Here is a 24,024-nt window from a genome sequence, read left to right on the forward strand (position 1 = left end):
CATCTCACTGTTTACCGTCCTGCAATGTTTCTGTTGAGAAATCCACTGATAGTGCAATAATAATTCCTTTCTATGTGATGAATCAGTTTTCTCCTTCTGTTTTCAAAGTTCTATTTTTTTCTTCGACCCTTTTTGGCTACTCCATAGTCAGAAAAGGGACATCCCATAAGCAGAGTGGCCCAGAGTAGTCTACCTTTGACTTTCGACCATTTAATTATAAGGTGTCTTGGTGTAGGCCTGGTGCCTCGAACTGTAGGCAGATCTGCGGCCATGACTGGGGACACATCTGGCACCTATGTCTACAAGGACAAGGCTTGGAACCAGGGTCCATGAGGGCAGTCCTACTGCAAGGGTACATGATAGAGTTTGCTGCTCCCTTTACTCTTCCCTTCCCCTGTTTAAGAACTCCTGGGCTAAGGAGATGTCTCATCATTGGGCTGAGAGGGTTGAATTTGGGATGAGCATAGCTGTACCCCTGTCAATTCAGGATTCTCTGACCTCTCTTTGAAGTTCCATATGCAACAAATTTCTTGATTTGTGAGTTGGGCTTCTTACATGTAACTGGAGAGTAAGTTTAATACATGTTTGTACCTCTCATTTACATGCTAGTTTTGGGTTTAAGATATTTTTCATGTGCAGTAAACAAAACACTACTACTACTTTCCTTTGGTAACCTACTCATTAAGAAAATATGTGTTGGGCTGGGCACAGTGGCTCATGGCTATAATCCCAGCATTTTGGGAGGCCGAGGTGGGCAGATCACCTGAGGTTGGGAGTTCGAGACCAGTGTGACCAACATGAAGAAACTCCATCTCTACTAAAAATACAAAATTAGCCAGATGTGGTAGTGCATGCCTGTAATTCCAGCTACTTGGGAGGCTGAGGCAGGAGAATCGCTTGAACCCAGGAGGTAGAGGTTGAGGTGAACCGAGATTGTGCCATTGCGCTCCAGCCTGGGCAACAAGGGAAAAATTGCATCTCAAAAAAAAAAAAAAAAAAAAAGAAAATATTTGTTCATCATATTGTCTCTGTATACTCCATTGCTAAAACATGAGGGACAGTTTTTGGTAATCCAAATATACCAGAAATTGAAAATCCTGCTTTAATAGTTTGAAATATTGTTTCTATATTATTTAAACTTAATTCAAAGCAGAATTTAAACCACTTTTTTTGTAAGGCTATTGGTTTTTAATATACTTATATGGAGCAAATGTCATTATTTTCATTTCATAGTTAACGATTATTAATTTCCATGTGGTGTTTCTTGTTTTATAGACCTGAATTATAAAGATTTAAAAGTGGTGAGAATTGTCTTCTATGTTTATTTTTATATGCATTCATTTATTTATTGACTTTTTAACAAAAATATACTATCATTATATTCCTGATAATGCACTAGACTTTATAGACACAAAAATAAATAATCTATACCTCCTCCCTTCCTCTAAATTATTAGTCTTGACAGGCAATTGATATTAAATCTATGCCTAGTTAATTTAAATTGAAATATATTTTAATCTTGATTTTCCTAGCCATTCCTAGAATACGTCAATTTCAGTATGAAATTGAATATGAATCTGAAGTTATGAAGTATAAGTTGGAACCCTGTATAGCTTTATATTTGATTAAAAAATCTTATGATATTATGACTGAAAGTATAATATTGATCTTCAATCTGATATTCTCACCAAATATGCCATTAAGGTAAGCCTACTTTCCTCTTTTTTATTTAAACAATATTATTAGTCTTTTAAATGTATTAATGTTGATTTTTTATTTTTCAATATTTGAATTACAGTATTTGTTTCATATTATTGAGAAAAATATTTTGAGCTAGATTACATCTAGCTACAAAAAATATTCTCATGAGAAAAATGTAGTCTAAATAGTTGGAAATCTAAGATATCCCTCAAGAATTATGATCTCCCTAAGGTCATTAGTGTATGACATTAATGAAAGAGAATAGTCTATTTTGTAAAATCTTTTTAAAAAAGCTGACTTAGTGTTGTGCAATAGCAACATGATATTTCTTGATGTTGCTTATCAGAAGCAGTTCAAATGATGCAAATGCCTAAGCTATATTTTACATTGCGACTGCTTTCATTACATTTTGCTACTCAATATATAACATTACATATTCCTTAGTAAGGTATAAGTGAATCTGTGGTAAGGGTGGCCTTTGGGAAACTTCATCCAGTGTCATTATGTTTGCTTTTTGGACACTTGCTACACAGCATCTGCAAAAACTATGTGATATTTCACTCTGAAATAGGTCTGTATTTGTTTCTGAATGCAGACATACTGATGAGCTCCATGATATGCACACAGTACAGCCTGGCAATGAAAAAACAGTTGAAAATATTATTTGTGTTTTTAATGATTTCTTTTTCGTTTCCTCTCAACTTTTATTTTAGATACAGGTAGTACATCTGTAGGATTTTTACATGGGTATATTGCACTCAGGCAGGGACCATAGTACCTAATAGATAGCTTTTTAACCTATCCCCTTCCCAAGTAGTAGTTTGCAGTGTCTGTTGTTCCCATGTTTATGGCCACAGGTGCTGAATGTTTAGTTCTTTTTTATTAGTGAGAACATGCAGTGTCTGGTTTTCTATACCTGCCTTAATTTGCTTAGAGTTATGGCTTCCAGCCCCGACCATGGAAAGAGGACATGGATGCAGGCAAAGGACATGGTTTCATTTTTTTGATGGCTGCATGTTATGCCGTTGTGTATCAGTCTACCATTGATGGCCACACAGGTTAATTCCATGGTTTTGCTATTGTGAATATAATGTGACAATGAACATACGAGTACATGTGGATTTTTGGTATAATGATCTATTTTTCTTTGGGTATATACCCAGTAGTAGGATTGCTAGGTCAATTTCTAAAGTTCAGCCTTGTATCTGATGTAGTCATACATGTAAAGTGGCTATAAATATGTAGTCTGATAACTAAAAGATACGGGGTCATCTTAGGGAAGCCGTAATGAAATCAAGCTACAAGAAGAAAGTGTACCATAAACATTGACATTTTCTATTTTTTGTATTTTCTTTTATTTTTCATAGTTTTATATATTAATTTTTTTTCACATTTTGCTTCATATTGTATTAATTCAATGATGTGGAAATTACAGCAACACTAGAAAAGGAACAATGTTATTATTTGTGAATATGGGCAGAGCCAATGTGAATTTATACTCATTACAGATTTTGTGGATTTAGAACATCTTGGTGAATATTTGGGAAACTAATTTAGGGTAACATTTTTTGATGATTGATAAATTTCTGTGAGATAAATTTCACAGTGTGATGTTCTGATACGGTATAGCAATGCTATTTTGTGCATATATACATATATTCATTTACTATGATTCCTTCTTTTATATGTACAATCATGTATCACTTGACGACAAAGATATGTTCTGAGAAACACATCCTTAGGTGATTCCATCATTGTGCACACATCATAGAGTGTATTTACACAAACCTAGATTTTGTAGCCTACTACACACCTGGGCTATATGGCATAGCCTACTGCTTCTAGGCTACAAACATACACAAGATGTTACTATACGGAATAATGAAGACAACTGTAACACAATGGTAAATATTTGTGTACCTAAACACAGAAAAGGTACAGTAAACATACTGTATGATAATCATATGGAACAACCATTGTACATACAGTTCATCATCGACCAGAATGTCAATGCAAGAGAAACAATTAAATGAGAAAAATCAAGATTACACCAATAATATTAAGCTATGAAAAATAATAGAAAAATAATTATACTATGCTTTACCTAGATTAATAAATTAGTATTCAATTCTCTTTTTTTGTGGGCAAGTTTAAAAAGAACATTTTTTATGTTTTGGTAAAAAGAAAATATATCATGTTTCCCACAGTGAATACTAGGTAATTTTGACATTCATCTTTTCACAGAATATGGTGTTATGCATAATAAAAATAATTATCAATTTGCTAAATTATAATTTTACAAAAGAAATGCAGGAAAACTATTCCTATGGGCCTTTTTCCAATAAAAATTAAGGGTCCAATACAAAAACATATGAGAACAGTGGTTAATATTGTAATGAATCAGTCTGATGATCCTAATTTAACATGTCTAAACATTTTTCTAAATAAAGAAATAATAGCTATCATTTGTCTTATAGTATCTTCAGAAATACGAATTACCTTAGCTTGACATTTTCCTAGAACTTTTTACCTGCTCAAGAACTGAACAGAATGAGAAACAAAGTTCTATTTCGGAGTTTGTTGGCAACTTGAAATAAGAAATATCACACATATGCATTTTTATGGATCTATGTATTGATTATAAAATGGTTCACTGTGTCATCCCTGAAATTGCATGGTCTTGCCCTAGTGGGTCCCACATTTTGAGTCAGCAGCTTCTCATTAACTCAAAGAAGTGGCTTGTAGCATGGAATTATTCAGTATTATTCATTTGAATCTGTATATTAATTTATCAAAAATCATTTAACATCTACAAAAGAGACAAAATCTCTGCACTTTAGGAGTATATCATCTAGTGAGAGTGATAGATAACAGAAATAAATGAATAAGCAAGCAAGCAAATTTTAGATTGTCCTAAGAAATAAATAGGGGAAATAGAGAACTATAAAGGATGCACATCAGATAAAGTGAATAGGTAGTCTTCCATGAAATGATGTCTAAGCAAAGACCTTACAGATGAAAAAAGTTGGAAAGAGCATTTGAGCCAGAGAAAATAATAAATGCACATAAGACAGGAAGTGTTTAGCACAAACAATGACTAGTAAGGAGGCCAATCTTTTTCTGGAGTGAGCAAAGGAAGAAATAAGTTTGGAGAATGTTGCTGGGATTTGTTCACATAGGTCCATGATAATATGAGTTGGTCTTTTATGTTAGAAACCATAGAAAACTATTGAAGAAGAAGTACTTGGTGAACTAGTTTAGGATAACGTATACACCTGATTCATCAAATTTTGTAAGTGTAAGTGATACCCGATGTAACTTAACAATCGTATTTTGTGCATATATATGCATATTTATTTACTTCTGCCATTCCTTGTTCCAAATTAATTTGGAATGGTTTACTGGAAGACACAGAGTTAAATAAAAGAAAAAAAAAAAGAAAGAAAAAAGAAAGAAAAGAAAACAATGGCTCTAAATCCTGGAAATCTTGTAAGATGCTAACAGGAGAAGTGGAGAAACCAGTTCTTGAAATAATGGTCTTGAAATAGTGGTAAGAGAGTAATATAGTTTCATTTACAAAGACAGGAGAATGTGAAAGAGATATAGTTTTGAAATGTATACTTGGATGTGTTAAGTTTAAGACTGTGTGTTAGTCATCATTAAGTAAATTATACCGCATAGTATTCCATTGTTTCTATGCCACACACTTCATTTTAGCAGCACCCTATTGAAAGAACATTTTAAAATTTTACTCCCAATTTTTTTGATAGTATAATGCAATAATGAGTATCTTTGTATACATGACCCCTTGAAATCTTAGAGGCATTTCTCCAGAGGAAAGTACCAATAGTGAAACTACTAATTTATTAAATGAAGCATTCTTTTCTTTTTTAAAAAAAACTTTTATTTTAGGTTCAGGGGTACATATGCAGGTTTGTTATATAAGTAAATTCGTGTCAATGGGGGTTTGCTGTAAAGATTATTTCTTTCCCCGTGTATGAAGACTAGTACCCAATAGTTATTCATTCTGCTCCTCTTCCTCCTTCCAACCTCCACTCTCAGGTGGGCCCCAGTGTCTATTGTTCCCTTCTTTTTGTCCATGTGTTCTCATCATTTAGCTCCCACTTAAAGTGAGAACACGTGGTATTTGATTTCCTGGTTTTCTCCTATGTTAGTTTCCTAAGGATAATGGCCTCCAGCTGTATCCATGTGTCTGAAAAAGCCATAATCTTTTTCTTTATTATTATTATTATTATTATTATTATTATTATTTGAGACAGAGCCTCACTCTGTCGCCCAGGCTGAAGTGCAGTGGGGCAATCTCAGCTCACTACAGTCTCTGCCACCCAGATTCCAGCGATTCTCCTGCCTCAGCCTCCCAAGTAGCTGGGATTATAGGCACCTGCCACTACACCCGGCTCATTATTTTTATTTTTAGTAGAAACAGGGTTTCACCATCTTGGCCAGGCTGGTCTTAAACTCCTGACCTCCTGATCCACCCACTTCCATCTCCCAAAGTGCTGGGATTACAGGCGTGAGCCACCGCACATAGCCATAATCTCTTTTTTTTTTTTTTAATGGATGCATGGTATTTCGTGGTGTAGACGCACCACATTTTCTTTATTCAGTCTTTGTTTGATGGGAATTTAAGTTATTCCATGTCTTTGTTATTGTGAATAGTGTTGGAATGAACACACAAGTACATGTGTCTTTATGATAGAATGATTTTATATTCCTTTTGGTTTATATCTAGTAATGGGATTACTGTGTCCAGTGGTAGTTCTGTTGAGAAATTGCCATACTGCTTTGCACAAATTTGGTAAGATATTTTCCAGTTGCTCACAAAATGGTTGAGTAATTTTGTAGTCCTACCTAAGAAAAATAAGAGTTCCCAGAACTGTTCTTTCTGTCACTTTTAAGTAAGAGGTTTGAGATTCCTTTTCTAATCCTCACTTACGATATTGAAACCACACTGTTACATGTGTGTCATTTCTACCCTAAATAAGCAAACAGATAACCATTCGTCAACTCTGGCTACTGCCCTTTTTCTCCACTCTTTGTCATAGTCAACTGCTTTGGAAGTCTAAAATCGATCTCTGCTAACTTTCTTCCTTAATTGCCACTCAATTTTATCTTATTCTGCAAGGTGTATGTGGTCTTTACCAATTGCAATTTAATTTTTTTAAAACTGCCATTTAAGTCAATTATATGGGCTTTGTATGTTTTCACAGAAAATATATTTTTTCTTTGTGAAGCAAGAGTTGAAATTACTTTCTCACAATGTTTCATTTTTGAAAAGAATCCCCAAATGGAATATCTATTAGTATAAAACATGGGTTCATTTTGCCAAATCCACTCTTACCTTCTTATGCACTATGATATTCTATGCTGGCTACAGAAAATTTGCAGAATTCATTCTGCATACCTTATTGGTTCTTAGAAAATAACTAGAGGGTAGATAAAATGTCCTAAAAGATAATTATTTCAAAGGGAGAATGATAATCTATGACCTAAAAATAATTTCTAAAGTGTAATTAAAAGTCATTTACATTATTTTTAAGAATTAAATGCCCTAGTATTTTCACTGAAACATAAAGTTTGCTTACATTTTTACCTTGATATTACCTTACTATATTTATTCTCTTTACTTGTCTTCATGTGGTATCCTTAAAAATCTCCTTTTATATTCAAGGACTGAAATAACACTGAAAATAGAGTGCATAACAGAAGGGATCTGGAAATTTCCCATAAGCGTGATCGCTACTGAACCTGAGGTGGATGCTGTCATTGACATTGAAGGAGTTGGTTTATTTAAGGAATCTATTTTTGACTTGAGGCTGACAAGTCAGACAAGGTAATATATTAAACAAAAGTGTGTAGCTGTTTTAGTGAATATGCTGAACTTTGGAATGAAATTTAAGATAGGAAATTCTATAGTTCATCTTTTGCTGGTTAAGCCAGTGCAACATTGCTTCTTTGAATCAAAGCTTTATATACTACATAAATTTTTGTTTAAAAATTGGAAAATAGGGTATACAAAGTGAAGACCAGAAAGGAAAATAAAAGTAGATAATTAAAAATTGAAATACAGGATACTAACAATATTTTCCTTTGTTTTCAAAGGATGTTTCAGTGTTTTTCTGCAAATGTGTCAATTGTATTAGTACATCAAATGGTTTAACTAAGCAGAAATGATTGGGTAAACCCACATTGATTCCATGTTATGTTTTATTTACTTTCTATCATAGTGGTCTTTGTCATATTTGTGCTAACATAGGCAGTATTACAATACTTTTACCTATCTCACATGTAAAATATACTTTTACAGCTTTTTAAGGTATAGCATATATAACATAAAATTCATTCATTGTAAATGTACATTTTAATAATTTTTAATTATAGAATTTGCAATCATTACCACATTCTAGATGTAGAACTTTTCCATTTCCCCCCACATTTCCCTCAAACCCTTTTGTAGTCAACTCTCGTACACTTTACCAGTATCAGTCAACTACTGATTTGCTTTGTCTCTATAGTCTTGCACTTTCTGATATTTCAAATAAATGAAATTACATAATATATGTATTTTGCATGTGATTTCTTACACTATCCTTATCTGAAGTTCAGTAGTTTTCATGAATAAGCACCTATTAGCCTTGTATATATTTCATCTATTTCTCGAGGGCTGAAATGGTTTTTTGTAGCAGTTGTCCAGCTTTATGGTGAAAATGAGTGATGAACAGTTAAATGTATAATCACTTGTATTTGAAGCCAGGTTATACAAGTCTTTATAGATAAGATAATCACAAAATTCACTGTCCAAACTGGAACCATCTTGAGAATTAAAGAGGATAGTTAATAATTAGGTTTGGCAACAAGGTAAACTGGAATAGACCTGAGCAAACCAGCACCTAACAGTTACTGTTCTTATAGGCTATGGCAAGATGTTTGCTGTTTATCCAAAGAAGTATAAAAAAACCATTAAATCAGCAGAGTGATATATTTGAAAAAGAACATTTAGCTGAAATGTATAGAAAACAAATGCAAAAAGGGCAAGAGTGAATGGAGGTAGATTAGTTAGTTGGCTAATGCTGTTGTCTGAAGGTTGCTTGAACTTTTTGCAGGGCAAGTTTAGAGGGAAAGTAGACAGGTTGGAGAGGCTTTAAGGAGGTAAAGACAGTTAAATTTAGTGATAGTTTTGGGGATCAGAATGTTCCACTTTGCTAGAGAGTATTCAGTGTTAAATCAGAGAAGTACCTGTAATGTAGAAGAAATTGTAACATCGAGTAGATATTAAACTGTATGATCTGAAATTTCTCTTACAGTTTGAAAAAATGATATTCTTGTGAAAAAAGAGTTGGTTTCATAGTCAAACAGAATGAGAAATAATTTTTTGCTCAACCATAAATGCCTGTGGGACTTTCAGCTATGTTTTTGCTTCTCTGAGCTTCCATTTCCTCATTTTTAGTGTGGAGAGAAAATCTAACCCATAATGTTGCCATGAGAACAAATAATGCAGTGTATATAAATTGTTCGACACAATGCCCAAGAACTTTTAAATGTTTAAGCCTGTTTAAGATAAATTCTCCTACACTCCCTTGTACCTACTTCTCGCTCTCTGCCTCAGGGTAAGAGAACAGCTGCCTTCAGCTATTCTCTGTACCCGCTCCCCCACCAAGCTTTGCAGAACCTTACAACCTTTCAGAAGGCCTTTCAGAACTCCTTTCTCTATGGTTTCTCCCACCACTCTGACCCATCTCTTACAAAATCCCAAAGATTTTCTTTCATGTTTTCTTTTAAAAATTTTAGAGTTTTATGTTTCAAATTTAAAGCCATTATATATTTTAAGTTAACTGTTGCATATGGCGTGGGGTTTAGGTTGGGGGTTCATCATTTTCCTTAAGGACGTCCAACAGCGTTTGTTTAAAAGACTATCTTTCCTCCATTGAATTGATTTTGAAACTTTGTCCAAAATCAAGGTGGATATATTTGTATCAGTCTAGTTTGGGGTTTTCTATTCTGTTCTCTTTATCCTTTGCTAATAACACCACAGTCAGGTAGAGTGATTCCTCTCACTTTATGATTTCCTTTTAAAATTATTTCAGCTCTTCTAGTTCCATTACCTCTGTATACATATTATAAAAATAAGCTTATCTATGTCTACAAAATTCTTATCTTATTGTGAAAGAAATTTATTAAGCTTATAGATCAAATTGCTAACATTTGATATTTTTGTTGTGTTACATACACTACTATATATTTTACTAATCCATACCACATATGGTAGATCTCTCAGTTTTCTTAGATCTTCTTTGATTTCTTTCATTGGTGTTTTATAATTTTCAGATTATAGACTCTGTACAAGTTTTGATACATTTTCATCTAGATGTTGTACTTTTAGAGTGATTATAAATGTTATAGTGTTTTCAATTTCAGGCTCCATGTTTGTTGCTAGCATATAGAAGTGCTATTGATATCTGTGTGCTTATTTTGTATCTTCTGAATTTTCTGAACAGTTATTTATTCTATAAGCATGGCTTTTGGATTCCTTGGCATTTTCTATATAGACAATCATGTCTTCCACACAAAGGGATAGTTATATTTCTTCACTATAAACCTGTATGACTTTTTTTCCCCCCTTTTATGCCTCATTGCACTGGCTAGGACTTCCAGTACTATGTCGAAGAAGACTGATGAGAGTCGACATCATTGCCTTTTCTTCCAAACTTAGGTAGAAAGCATTCAGCCTTTCACCATTACATATGATGTTAGCTGTATAATATTTTAAGGTACTTTTCAATAAATGGAGGAAATTGTTCATCTTTGTGTTAGTTTCCTAGGGCTGCTGTAACAAACTACCAAAAACTAGGTGGCTTAAAACAACAGAAATTTATCTTCTCACAGTTTTGGAGACTAGAAATTTTGAAAATAAGGTGTCAGCAGAGCCATGCTTTCTCTCTAGGCTCTAGGGAAGAATCTGATCTATGAGTTCCTCTTAGCTTCTTGTGTTGCCAGCTATCCTTAGGGCTAATTGGCTTGTACATATATCACTCCAATCCCTGCTTTCATCATCACATGCCGTTCTCTCTGTGTGTCCCTGTCTGTATATGTTCTCCTCTTCTTATAAAACCAGTTACATTGCATTAAAAACTCATAATGACCTCATCCTGGCTTGATTGCATCTGATATGACTCTATATTAAAATAAGGTCATATTCATAGGTACTGGAGTTAGGACTTCAACATATATTTGGGGAAACAATTCCTAATTCCCCTATTTCTAATTTTTTTGAAGGTCCTACCAAGAATGTGTGTTTATGTCAAATGATTCTTCTGCACCAATTGATAATATAATGCCATTTTTCTTATGTAGCTTATTGAAATGCTGGGTTACATTGATTGAATTTAAAAATATTGAACCAGATTTACATTCCTGTAATAAAATCCACTTGGTATTGTTATGTATTTTTGTATACATTATTGCATTGAATTTGGTTTAATTGGTCATTATTTTTGTGTCTAACTACATAGAGGTATTGGGCTGTAGTTTGATTTTTAATTTTAAATTTTAAATTTTAATTATTATTATGGCATTCTTTTTGTCTGCTTTTCCCATCTGAGTAATGCAGTTCTCAAAAATGAGTTAGAAATGTTCCCTCCTCTTCCATTTTTTGAAAGATAATGTTTAGAATTGGTTATAATTATCTTTTGAATGTTTCATAGAATTATCCGCTGAAATCATCTGAGACTGAAGATTTCTTTTTCAGAAGCTTTTTTAAATTATAAATTGAATTACTCTAAGTTATATGTCAAGTAAGGTAATTTATTTCATACTGGATAGTTTTGGTAGTCTGTGCTTTTCAAGTAATTGTTTCATTTGTTCTAAATTGTCAAATGTGTGTGTGTAAAGTTGTTCAGTATACTTCCTTAAGTATCTGTTGAGACTTGCAGAGTCTATGTGGTATCTCTTCTTTTATTTCTGAAATTGATCATTTGTAACTTCTTCTTTTAACCACTACCAGTCATGTTAGAAGTGGGTCAGTTTCACTGAGTTTTGTTAAAGAACCAGCTTTTAGTTTCATTGGTTTTCTCGATTTTTCTGTTTTAAATTGATTTTTGCTCCCATTTTTGTTTTTTTTTTTCTATTACTTATTGTGGATTTATCTTAATTTTCTAGTTTCCTGAAGTGGAAACTCAGATTGTTGATTTGAGGCCTTTCTTTTTTTCTATTGTATTTAGTATTATAAATTTCCTTCTGGATACTGCTTTAGCTGTTATTACACAAATTTAGTATGTTGCTTTTTTTCATATTTGTTTAGTGTTTTTAGTTCCTTTGATATTTCTTTTTTGACACAGGGATTGTTTAGAAGAGAGACACTTAATTTACAAGTGTTTGAGGATTTTTGTTGTCTTTCTCTTATTGATTTTTAATTAGATTTCATCATGACCAGAAAACATACTCTGTAAAAATTTAATCATTTGAGTTTCTAAGTAATTTGTTTGGGCAGGGGGCCTATGGATAAAAATATAAATCAACAGAATAGAGGTAGATGGAGTGTTCTACAAATATCTGTTAGAGCATGTTTGTTGATGGTTTTATTTAAGGTTTTTTATTTTTATTTTTATTTTTTGCTTTTTTTCCCTAATATTCTGTTCAGTAGTTCTAATAATTGATGAGAGAGAGGTGTTGATATCCCTGTATATAGTTGTAATGTATCTTTTTTCCAAGACTGTTTTTGCTATACATGTTATTTATTAATTGATGGACTCCTAACAATTTTACACCTTTATTGGGTATATATGGTATTATGATACTTGCAGACAATGTGTATTGATAAAATCTTGGTGTTTAGGATACCCATCACCTCAAACGTTTATCATTTCTTTGTGTTGGGAACATTTGAAATCTTCTGTTCTAGCTATTTTGAAATGAGAAATGATAGTTAACTGTAGTCAGTCTACTATTCTAGCTAACACTAGAACTTATTATTTCTATCTAACTTTATGTTTGTACTCATTAACTAACCTCTCTTTACCCCACCTCCTCACCCATCACCACATCTGGTAACTATCATTGTACTATCTATCTCCATGGGGTGAACATTTTTAGCTCTCACCTATAAGTGAGAACATATGATATTTGTCTTTCTGTGCCTGGCTTATTTCATTAACATAATGACCTCTATTTTCATCCATGTTGCTGCAAATGAAAGGACTTCATGATTTTTATGGCTGAATTGTATTCCATTGTGTAAATATGCCTCATTTTCTTTTTCCATGAATCTATTGATGGACACTTAAGTTGATTTCCTATCGCGGTTATTGTGAAAAGTTCTGTAGTAAATAGGGGTGTACAGGTCTCCATTTGATATACTTGTTTTCTTTCCATTGGATAAATAACCAGTAGTAGGGTTACTAGATCATAAAGTGGTTATAGTTTTAGTTTATCTGAGAAATCTCCACAGCATTTTTCATAATAGTTGTATTAATTTACATTCCCACAAACAGTATATGAGATCCCTTTTCTCTGCATCCTTACCAGCATTTATTTTTTCTCTTTTTCCTAATAGCTATTTTAACTAGAGTGAGATGATAGCTCATTGTGGTTTTGACTTGCATTTCTCTGATGATTAATGATGTTGAGCATTTTTAATATACCCATCGATCATTTGTAAGTCTTCTTTTGACAAATGTCTGTTCAGATCCTTTGCACACTTTTTAAAGATGTCAGGATTTGACCGCTTCCTTATGAACCCAGTAATATTTCCTTTTTCTTTAGGGAATCAGGAGTAAAATAAGTTCTAAAAAGGAATGACCCCCTGTCCTAGTGATTATACATTTTTTTATGTGTGCTGGGAATACAGAGAAAGGAAAGAAGGACAAAGATGCATGGCAAACCCTATGGTGGTAGCGACTCTGTTTCTTAAATTAAATATGTAAAGTGTTAGTGTATCAAAGGATAATTTTAAACATAATAATACAAAGTATTCTGAAGAATTATTATAAAAACATAACAGTTCAAAGTATCAAATTGTTTAGCTATTCTTATTTTATGTATGTATAAGTGATTAGCAAGAAGTAAAACTTTTGAGAAATATAATTTTCTTATTTTTCTGAATATCCTAGTTTTTACTAATGTCTGCCCTTTGTGATAACAAATTATTTTCATGTAAATGAGCATTATGAATTACACAAAAAACTACAATGTAAATCTTAGGAAATGAGAAATACACCATCTCTTAGCCACTATCACTAAGTCCAATTCAGTTCTGATAGAGTATAGAAATTAGAAACAAATGGTTTCCTAGTAATATAAGCTAATCATATTTTGAAATAATCATTTGGGATCATCTACATAGAAATTGTCTTGTTATAAAGTGAAAATCTGTAGATGAGCATTTTCATCAAGAATACTAATTGTAGGGCTGTGTGTGTGTGTGTGTATACATATATGTGTGTATATATATAAAACCACACTCCTGAATACATATAATTTAAGAAAGCTTTAGTGAATCATGCTGTCCACATTGTTTAAACCCTCTCTAATTCATTAACACTTTTACACCACAGCTGGGTCTCCATTTATTTCTAGCAATAACAATAAAGCTACTGTCTTTAAAAAAAAATGATGGCAGCTGGGCACAGTGGCTCACTTCTGTAATCATAGCACTTTGGGAGACCGAGATGGGCAAATTACCTGAAGTCAGAAGTTCAAGACCAGCCTGGCCAATATGGTGAAACCCCATCTCTACTAAAAAAAAAAAAAAAAAATTTAGCCTAGTGCAGTGGCACGCACTACTCGGGAGGCTGAGGCAGGAGAATTGCTTAAATCCCGAGGTGGAGGTTGTGGCAAGCCAAAATCGCATCACTGCACTTTAGCGGCCTGGGCAACAGAGCAAGACTTTGTCTAAAAATAAATAAATAAATAAATAAAATAAATAATGGCACTTAAAAAAACTTGATGAAATTGTTTTGTAAGCAGTTTTCTCAAGGATGTTCCACTGACTGAAATAAACAGCTTTTAAATGCTCCAGATAGAGATGAAAAAGTGTTTTTATAATTTCTAAAAATATGTAAAAATTAACAGAAATTTTCCCCTTTGGAAATCTTACATATCTCCTCTATGCATTAGCATCAACTTTCTAGCATTAATCAGTATTTATGTGAGCAGTTATTTTAATTTTCTGAATACAATTATTTCTAGCTTAGAGAATGGCTGCCACATTCTTGTCACAAACATATGAAAGGGGATATTTCCCAAGACACAAGTTATCTACCATGCTTAATAATATCGTTATCAAGAAAAAGAACTAAAAAAAGTTTGTTTCCAGTAAAGATCAGAGCTGTGTCAAATTTAGGACAGTATGAGCTCACTTAAGTGATTATTCATGATCATTCAGTGCTGTTTCTAATTTCCTTGTCTGAACTACCTCAGAACAATACAATAATAATAATAATAGTAAATGATTGTCACATGCCTACTAAATGTTTAGCATATATAGAATTAATTTAATATATATGTTACTATAAACTAGATATCACTGTCACAATTTACCTAAACACACACACACACACACACACACACACACACACACACACACACAAATGTTTACACAACCACAGTGAAGAATGAAGTAAGTTCTAGACTTGTTGATGCTTAAAGGGCAGGGTGCACATTTAGGGAAGATGGCTCAACTCCCCCCTTCAATATCTCTGATCCTATCCCAGAGATGCCCTTCTTTATATTCCTACCTTAGCTTGTCATCCTGTGAATTTTAGATTCAGGCCATTCTGAACTGTGGCAGGCTAACAAATATGGCAGATTTGCCTAGATATATTTTCCATATCAACATCCCTGAGAAAGCTACTAAACATTCCTTTTCTCTTAGAGTGTTATACTCATCATTAGCTTTGGCAGCTGCAGGCAGAATAAGTATCTTACATCTTATGGGAAAGTATAATTTAAGGAATGCCATATAAAGGAAAATATAACTTATATAAAAATCTTTATATATAAATTATGAATAGATTATATAAATTATGAATATGCTATAATATGAATATATTATATTCATATATTTATATATAGATGTATAAAATATAAATATATTTTATATAGCTTTTTATATAAATTCTGCATATTTATATAATCTATATTTTTATATATAATTTATATAAAAATCTGTCCCCAGTAGAGTCTGTACTTGTATCAGAGTCTTATGCTTTTCAATTAAGATTATTTTTAAATCATACTTCACTATCCCCATTCGTAGTCACCCTCCTCACCAACACTGTACACACAAATCCTTAGTATTGAAACAGAGAAGCTCTATTTTCATCTGATTTTTAAATTTGTGCTTCTTTGTAGCTTGCTTGAACATAGGAGTCCATAGAAAAAAATGTAAACCAAGAAATAGAAACCTTGCAAACCACTGGGTGAAGAAAAACCTTTTGGAAGCCATCTTGACCTCCATTAAAAGGGGACTGTTGGGGCTATTTATCAAAAATCTTTGTGTAGATGTATATAGAACTTCACAAGTTAGAGTCACATAGTTGAGGCAGTGCCAACAAAGAACAACAAAAAAACAGGTTTGGAAGTAACCAGGGCAATATCGCCCCCCTTAGGTGGCATTTGAAAATGCCTGGGGTAGTGTTGGTTTGTTTCTATAGACATACAGCATTACACTTCCACCAACAGTGTATGTGTGTTCCATTTTCTCTGCAACCTCATCAGCATATTATTTTTCTTTGACCTTTTAATAATGGCCATTCTAATTGATGTGAGATGGCATCTCATCGTGGTTTTGATTTGCATTTATTACATTATTTGTGATGTTAAACATTTTTTCATATGCTCTTTGGCCACATGTATATCTTCTATTGAAAAGTGTCGGCCGGGCGCGGTGGCTCAAGCCTGTAATCCCAGCACTTTGGGAGGCCGAGACGGGTGGATCACAAGGTCAAGAGATCGAGACCATCCTGGTCAACATGGTGAAACCCCGTCTCTACTAAAAATACAAAAAAAATAATAGCTGGGCATGGTGGTGCGTGCCTGTAATCCCAGCTACTCAGGAGGCTGAGGCAGGAGAATTGTCTGAACCCAGGAGGCGGAGGTTGCGGTGAGCCGAGATCGCGCCATTGCACTCCAGCCTGGGTAACAAGAGCGAAACTCCATCTCAAAAAAAAAAAAAAAAAAAAAAAAAAAGAAAAGTGTCTATTCATGTCCTTTGCCCACTTTTTAATGGGGTTGTTTTCTTCTTGTAAATTTAAGTTTCTTATAGAGACTAGATATTAGACCTTTGTCAGATGCATGATTTACCAATATTCTATTCTGTAGGTTGTTTAGTCTGCTGATAGTGTCATTTGCTGTGCAGGAGCTCTTTAGTTTAATTAGATCCCTTTTGTAAAAAAATTGTTCTAATTGCAATTCCTTTTGTTATATTCATCATGAAATCTTTGCTTGTTCTTAGAATGGTATTGCCTGGGTTTTCTTCCAGATATTTTATGATTTGGGGTTTTAAATTTAAGTCTTTAATGCATCTTGAGTTGACTTTTGTATGTGGTATAAGGTAATGGTCCCACTTCAATCTTCTGCATATGGCCAGCCAGTTATCCCAGCATCATTTATTGAATGTATAATCCTTTCCCCATTGCTTGTTTTTGTCAACTTTTTCAAAGATGGCATTATTTCTGGGCTCTCTATTCTGTTCCATTGGTCTATGTGTCTGCTTTTTTACTAGTACCATGCTGCTTTGGTTGCTGTAGCCTTGTTGCATAGTTTGAATTCTGGCAATGTCATGCCTCTAGCTTTGCTACTTTTACTTAAGATTCCCTTGGCTATTCAGGTGTTTTTCTAATTCTGTGAAGAATGTCATGGGTAGTTTGATAGGAATAGCATTGAATCTATAAATTGCTTCGGGTAGTATGGCCATTTTAACAATATTGATTCTTCCTGTCCGTGAGCATGGAGTCTTTTTTCATTTGTTTGTGTCCTATCTGATTTATTTGAGCACTGTTTTGTAATTCTCATTATGGAAATATTTTACCTCTCTGGTTAGCTGTAGTCCTAAGTGTTTTATTCTTTTTGTACAATTGTGAATGAGATCGCATTATCTCATCACTTGTATTCAACACAGTATTGAAAACTCTGACCAGAGTTTTCTTGCACAAATTCTTTCTGCATGGGCACACAGAGCATGTTGTCGTATATATTCAACGTTTTTTAGTTTGTGTATTATTATTATTTTGAGACAGAGTTTTGTTCTTGTTGCCTTGGCTAGAGTGCAATGGTGCAGTCTCGGCTTACTGCAACATCTGCCTCCTGGGTTCAAGCAATTCTCCTCTCTCAGCCTCCTGAGTAACTAGGATTACAGGCACATACGACCATGACTTGCTAATTTTTTTGTATTTTTAGTAGAAATGGGGTTTCACCATGTTGGCCAGGCTGGTATTGAACTCCTGACCTCAGGTGATCCATCTGCCTTGGCCTCCCAAAGTGCTGGGATTACAAGTGTGAGCCACTGAGCAATCTTACTCTGTCACCTGGGCTGGAGTGCAATGGTATGACCTGGGCTCATTGCAACCTCCACTTCCTGGGTTCAAGTGATTCTCTTGCTTCCGTCTCCTGAGTAGCTTGGATTATAAGCACACACCACCATGCCCAACTAATTTTTGTACTTTTAGTAGAGACGGGGTTTTGTCATGTTGGCCAGGCTGGTCTTCAACTCCTGACCTCAAGTGATCCATCTGCCTCGGCCTCCCAAAATTCTGGGATTGTAGGTATGAGCCACTGTACCTGGTTTCTTTGTGCATTAAAAATATAAGATGTGATTTTAGAAACCTTTAGAATTTTCATTTTGTCACCCTGAGAAGAATAACTAATTTTTTAAAAATGCCTCCTCACTATTATTTGGTAAGCATTCAGCATTCATATTTACCTAGGTCTATTGTAGCATGATTTAAATTCTACTCAAGTTCTCACAAAGAGAATTAGATAATGATCAAGTTTAATAAGTTGAATTTTGTACCTTTGTTCCAGATATCCTGAGCCATTCACTGCATACTTCCTACCTGACAGTGATCGGGAGTTTTTTGTAAGACCAGAGGTTGGAGAACTTCTCCCTTTTAACACAGACGGAACTTCAATCACTGTAGGATTTAAACCTAAAATGTACTGTAGGAAATATAAAGCAACATTAGTAATACAGGTGAGTTCTATAAAGGCAATAGTCAAGGATGTTTGATGCCACTAGAGACACTAAATAAACTAGGAAAAACGGTTTTATTAAATGGTTACAGGTAAAGAATAAGAATTTTGCTGTGTTAAAAAGTCAACTTATCTCAACTGCTCTCTCTAGGTTTACTCTTCTTTCGTTCAAGAGCAGAATTTTAAGTATGTTATATAACAAAAAAATTATGAACACTAGAGGAAAGTTAAAAAAAAAAAAAAACTTTTCCTTCCATATTAAGGAACTCTGGAAGAAACAAATAATGACTATAAAGTGATTTGTATAGTTATGTATCACTTTCTGTAGCATACCTATTCAAGGACTTCATTAACTTTAGGTTATTCGAGATAGGGATTTTGGAGCCTTTAATTAATGCAGAGTATTGTCAAGATGTTGAAGTCTAACATAAAAAAGGAATAGAAGATAACATTTATTTCAAATTGAAAAACATGATGTTTTTCAAAAAATCACAAGCATTCCTATACACCAATAACAGACTTAAAGAGAGACAAATCGAGTTCCTGCCTTCTGATACATATCAGAAGGTCCTCACCAGACGCCAGCTCCTTGATCTTCGACTTCCCAGCTGAAAGAATTCCGAGAAGAGAAATTTCCGTTCATTATGAATTACCAGGTCTCAGAGAAAATGAAGTGCTCAAAGTCCAGCTGAAGAAGTATGTAGGAGCTGTCTAGATGCTGAAAAGAGAAGGCCAAACAGCTGAAGACTGAGGATGACCAAGGGTAACTGAAGCCACATGGAAAGCAAGACGGAGGATGAGGGAGGGGCCACCTGAACTTCAGGAGCACTGAGTCTGGAAAAAGTCAACACATTGATGGAGTCATTTGTTTAATTTTTTCTTAAAAGCCACCTGCAGGGTATTGTAGAAAGGGTGTACTGCCAGTCACAGCTTGTGATGTGACACGTTCACTCTGCAAGTTCAGACTCTCCCAGGTGTTTCTCTTCCTGCGTGACCGTCACGTGACTAGTTTTGTTGTGGCTTTTTGTGGAAGTGAACACATTTCCCTCTCAAAAGAATGTCATTCTCTATTTTCTCTGTTTCCTTTAAGCATTTTCATATAGTTGGCCTTTTGTTAGTGGTCAGCATTGGTGGCTTTTTGCAGAAGGCATCTGTTTGAGCAATAAGTTATTGAAATAAAAAAATCCGTTCTCAAAAAAAAAAAAAAAAGACAAATCACGAGCAAACTCCCATTCACAATTGCCACAGAGAGAACAAAATACCTAGGAATACAACTAACAAAGGACGTGAAGTACCTCGTCAAGGAGAACTACAAACCACTGCTCAACAAAATAAGAGAGGACACAAACAGATGGAAAAACATTCACGGTTAGGAAGAATCAATATCATGAAAATGGCCATACTGCCCAAAGTAATTTGTAGATTCCATGCTATCCCCGTCAAGCTACCATTGACCTTCTTTACAGAGCTGGAAAAAAAAAAAAACTTAAACTGCATATGCAACCAAAAAAGAGCCTGCATATCCAAGACAATCCTAAGCAAAAAGAACAAAGCTGGAGGCATCATGCTACCTGACTTCAAACTATACTATAAGGCTATACTAAGCAAAACAGCATGATACTGGTACCAAAACAGAGATATAGACCAATGGAACAGAACTGAGGCCTCAGAAGAAATGACAAACACCTATAACTATCTGATCTTTGACAAACCTGACCAATATAAGCAAAGGGGAAAGGATTCCCTGTTTAATAAATGGTGTTGGGAAAACTGGCTAGCCATATGCAGAAAGCAGAAACTGGACCCCACCTTATATAAAAATTAAGTCCAGATGGATTAAAGATCCATCCATAAGACCTAACACTGTCAAAACCCTAGAAGAAAACCTAGGCAATGCCATTCAGGACATAGGCATAGGTGAGGACTTCATGACTAAAATACCAGAAGCAATGGTCACAAAAGCCAAAATAGAAAAATGGGATCTAATTAAACTTAAGAGCTTATGAACAGCAAAAGAAACAATCATTAGTGTGAACTGGCAACCAACAGAATGGAAAAAAATTTTTGCAAGCTACCCATCTGACAAAGGGCTAATATCCAGAATCTACAAAAAACTAAAACAATTATACAAGAAAAAAATAACCCCATCAAAAGTAGGTGAAGCATATGAACAGACACTTTTTAAAAGAAGACATTTACACAGCCAACAAACGTGAAAAAATGCTCATCATCACTGGTTATTAGAGAAATGCAAATCAAAACCACATTGAGATACCGTCTCAAACCAGTTACAATGGCAGTCATTAAAAAATCTGGAGACGACAGATGCTAGAGAGGATATGGAAAAATAGGAACACTTTTACACTGTTAGTGGGAGTGTAAATTTGTTCCACCTTTGTGGAATACAGTGTGGTGACTCCTCAAGGATCTAGAAATGGAAATACAATTTGACCCAGAAATCCCATTACTGGGTATATACCCAAAGGATTATAAATCATTCTGTTATAAAGACACATGCACACGTATGTTTATTGTGGCACTGATTACAATAGCAAAGACTTTGAACCAACCCAAATGCCCATCAATGATAGACTGGAAAAAGAAAATGTGGCATGTATATACCATGAAATACTATACAGCCATAAAAAGGATGAGTTCATGTCCTTTGCAGGGACATGGATGAATTTGGAAACCATCATTCTCAGCAAACTGACATGAGAACAGAAAACTAATTACCACATGTTCTCACTCATAAGTGGGTGTTGAACAATGAGGACACATGGACACAGAGAGGGGAACATCACACACTGGCGTCTGTTGGGGAGTGGGGGGCTAGGGGAGAGATAGCAAGGGGTGGAGAGATTGGGGAGTGATAACATTAGGAGAAATATCTAATGTAGGTAATTGGGGGATGGAGGCAGCAAACCACCATGGCATGTGCATACCTGTGTAACAATCCTGCAAGATCTGCACATGTACTCCAGAACTTAAAAACTAACAAATATTCAAAAATTAGCCAGGTGTGTTAGCACATACCTGTAATCTCAGCTACTTGGGTGGCTGAGGCACGAGAATTGATTGAACCCAGGTGGTGGAGGTTGCAGTGAGCTAAGGTAGTGCCACTGCACTCCAGCTTGGGTGACAGAGTGAGATCCTGTCTAAAAAATAAAAAATAAAAATAAATAAAATGGTTATACATAATATGTACTTTCATAACCTACAAGCAGCTAAATATATTTTACCAGTCATTTCTATGGCTGCACTTAAATTCTCATGAATGTGTTTATCTTGGAAGGTACGGTTTCCATTAGTTGAGGTTCATACTGGACAACAGTCTTATGCAAACCAAATGGATAGCTTTCCCTTATTATCAGATACATACCTAGTTTACCTACAGGGAGAATCACTGAGAGATTTTTTTGGTAAATAATTCTTAGTGCATAAAGTGAATTACTTTCTTTATTTTCCACATTAATTGTCACTATAAGTGGTTTCAGTTTTGTACTTTTCCCATACTCTACATGGAGAACAGAAGATGTTAATGATAATGAACTTTTCTCTATATGTTTTGAAGTCCCTGGATATTTCAAATAAAATTTCTCTCTTTCTTTGTCTCCAGACAGACGAAATGTTCCGGATGTATAAGATCAATGGATTACCTCCAACTACCATGCCACCAATCAATGCAAAAGCCAAAATTGATGCTACTAACAAGACATTTGACAACATGGCAGTTCAGCTGCGTAACTTTATCCATGAAAATGCTAAGATCATAAGAAAAAGTATGTCTTCCTCCACCAAGGGTGGTTCTACAATGAGGAAGTATAAATAAAATTTCTTTCCAAAATATTTCTTTGTCTCATGTAGAATTTTGATGACTATTATTTCATCTTTTGGAATATTTCTGAGGAATAATGGTTTAATTTAATAGGCCTTCTATATTTCATTGTCCTTTAAAATGCAGTCTATTCTCTGAATATAACCTTCATTTCTGAGTTATGAGTGTTTCTTGAAAGTGGACTTTGGTTGCAGATATTGGAATTGGTTCACTTTTAACATGCAGGTGTATATTTGTGGTAAAATGAAATACAATTTAAATGACAACAGTATTTCTAATAACAGTATTGCTAATAAAGCTAAATTTATCATGTAGATATTGCTTGTTGGTCTTTATGTTTTAATTGACAATTAAAAATTGTATATATTTATGGTATACAACATATTTTGAAATAGGCATACATTGTAGCATGGTTAGCCTGAGCTAATTAATACACGTATTACCTTACACACTTAATTTTTGTTGTAAGAACACTTAAAATATACTTTCTTAGCCACTTACGGGTATAGAATACATTGTTATTAACTATTGCCATCATGTTGGACAGCAGATCTCTTGAACTTATTCTTCCTATCTAACTGAAATTTTGTATACTTTAACCAACATCTCCCAATCATCCTGACTTACCCCACCCAGCCCCTGGTAATCAGCATTCTACTCTTGTATGAGTTCATTATTTTTAGATTTCAGATATAAATGAGATCATACAGTATTCGTTTTTCTGTGTCTGGCTTGTTTTACTTAATGTCATATCTTCCAGGCTCATGCATGTTGTCACAAATGGCAGGATTTCCTTCTTTTTCAAGGCTGAACGGTATCTCATTGTGTATATATTTCAATTACTAGTGTTGCTATTAAAGCTCAGTTTCCCCTGTATATATTGCTTGTGAGTCTTCAAAATAATGATTAAATTAGTGCTCAAGGCAGAAAGATTGACCATTTCTTATATCTGCTTTTAAAAATATATGGTTATGTCTTATATCTTCTATTTGGAATATTATGTGCTATTTAGAAAGTAATTAAAAATTCCATGTATATATATGTATGTAGTTCATCTGCTTTTATTTTGCAGCATTTAAATAATATAATATATCAAAATGATCCAGGAGGAAGTTCATTTTTCTGTGTGTCTGATCTTTTTCAATAATGTATTCATCAAAGTAAAAGGGAGTATGTTGTTTGGTACTTTTCATTAAAGGTAAGCCAGTATGGACCAGCTTTAAGATATTTTGATACAAACTGACTGACTCTGCCACAAAACATTCATGTATTCTTAAGCG

At 34.1% G+C, this 24,024-nt stretch overlaps 1 protein-coding gene across 1 annotated transcript in view; it reads left to right on the forward strand.

The window, feature by feature from the left end:
• The window catches only part of CFAP47 (cilia and flagella associated protein 47), a 440,981-nt gene extending 418,204 nt beyond the window's left edge, over window positions 1–22,777 (forward strand). The window contains exons 61-64 of the mRNA XM_003924170.4: window positions 1,533–1,704; window positions 7,394–7,555; window positions 18,739–18,907; window positions 22,526–22,777. Of these exons, the coding sequence (XP_003924219.4) occupies window positions 1,533–1,704; window positions 7,394–7,555; window positions 18,739–18,907; window positions 22,526–22,738 (716 nt within the window). The 3' untranslated portion in view covers window positions 22,739–22,777. The remainder of the gene's footprint in view (window positions 1–1,532; window positions 1,705–7,393; window positions 7,556–18,738; window positions 18,908–22,525) is intronic.
• Window positions 22,778–24,024: the final 1,247 nt, after the last annotated feature.

The sequence above is a fragment of the Saimiri boliviensis genome, chromosome X (genome assembly GCF_048565385.1).
Source record: "Saimiri boliviensis isolate mSaiBol1 chromosome X, mSaiBol1.pri, whole genome shotgun sequence".
NCBI lineage: Eukaryota > Metazoa > Chordata > Mammalia > Primates > Cebidae > Saimiri > Saimiri boliviensis.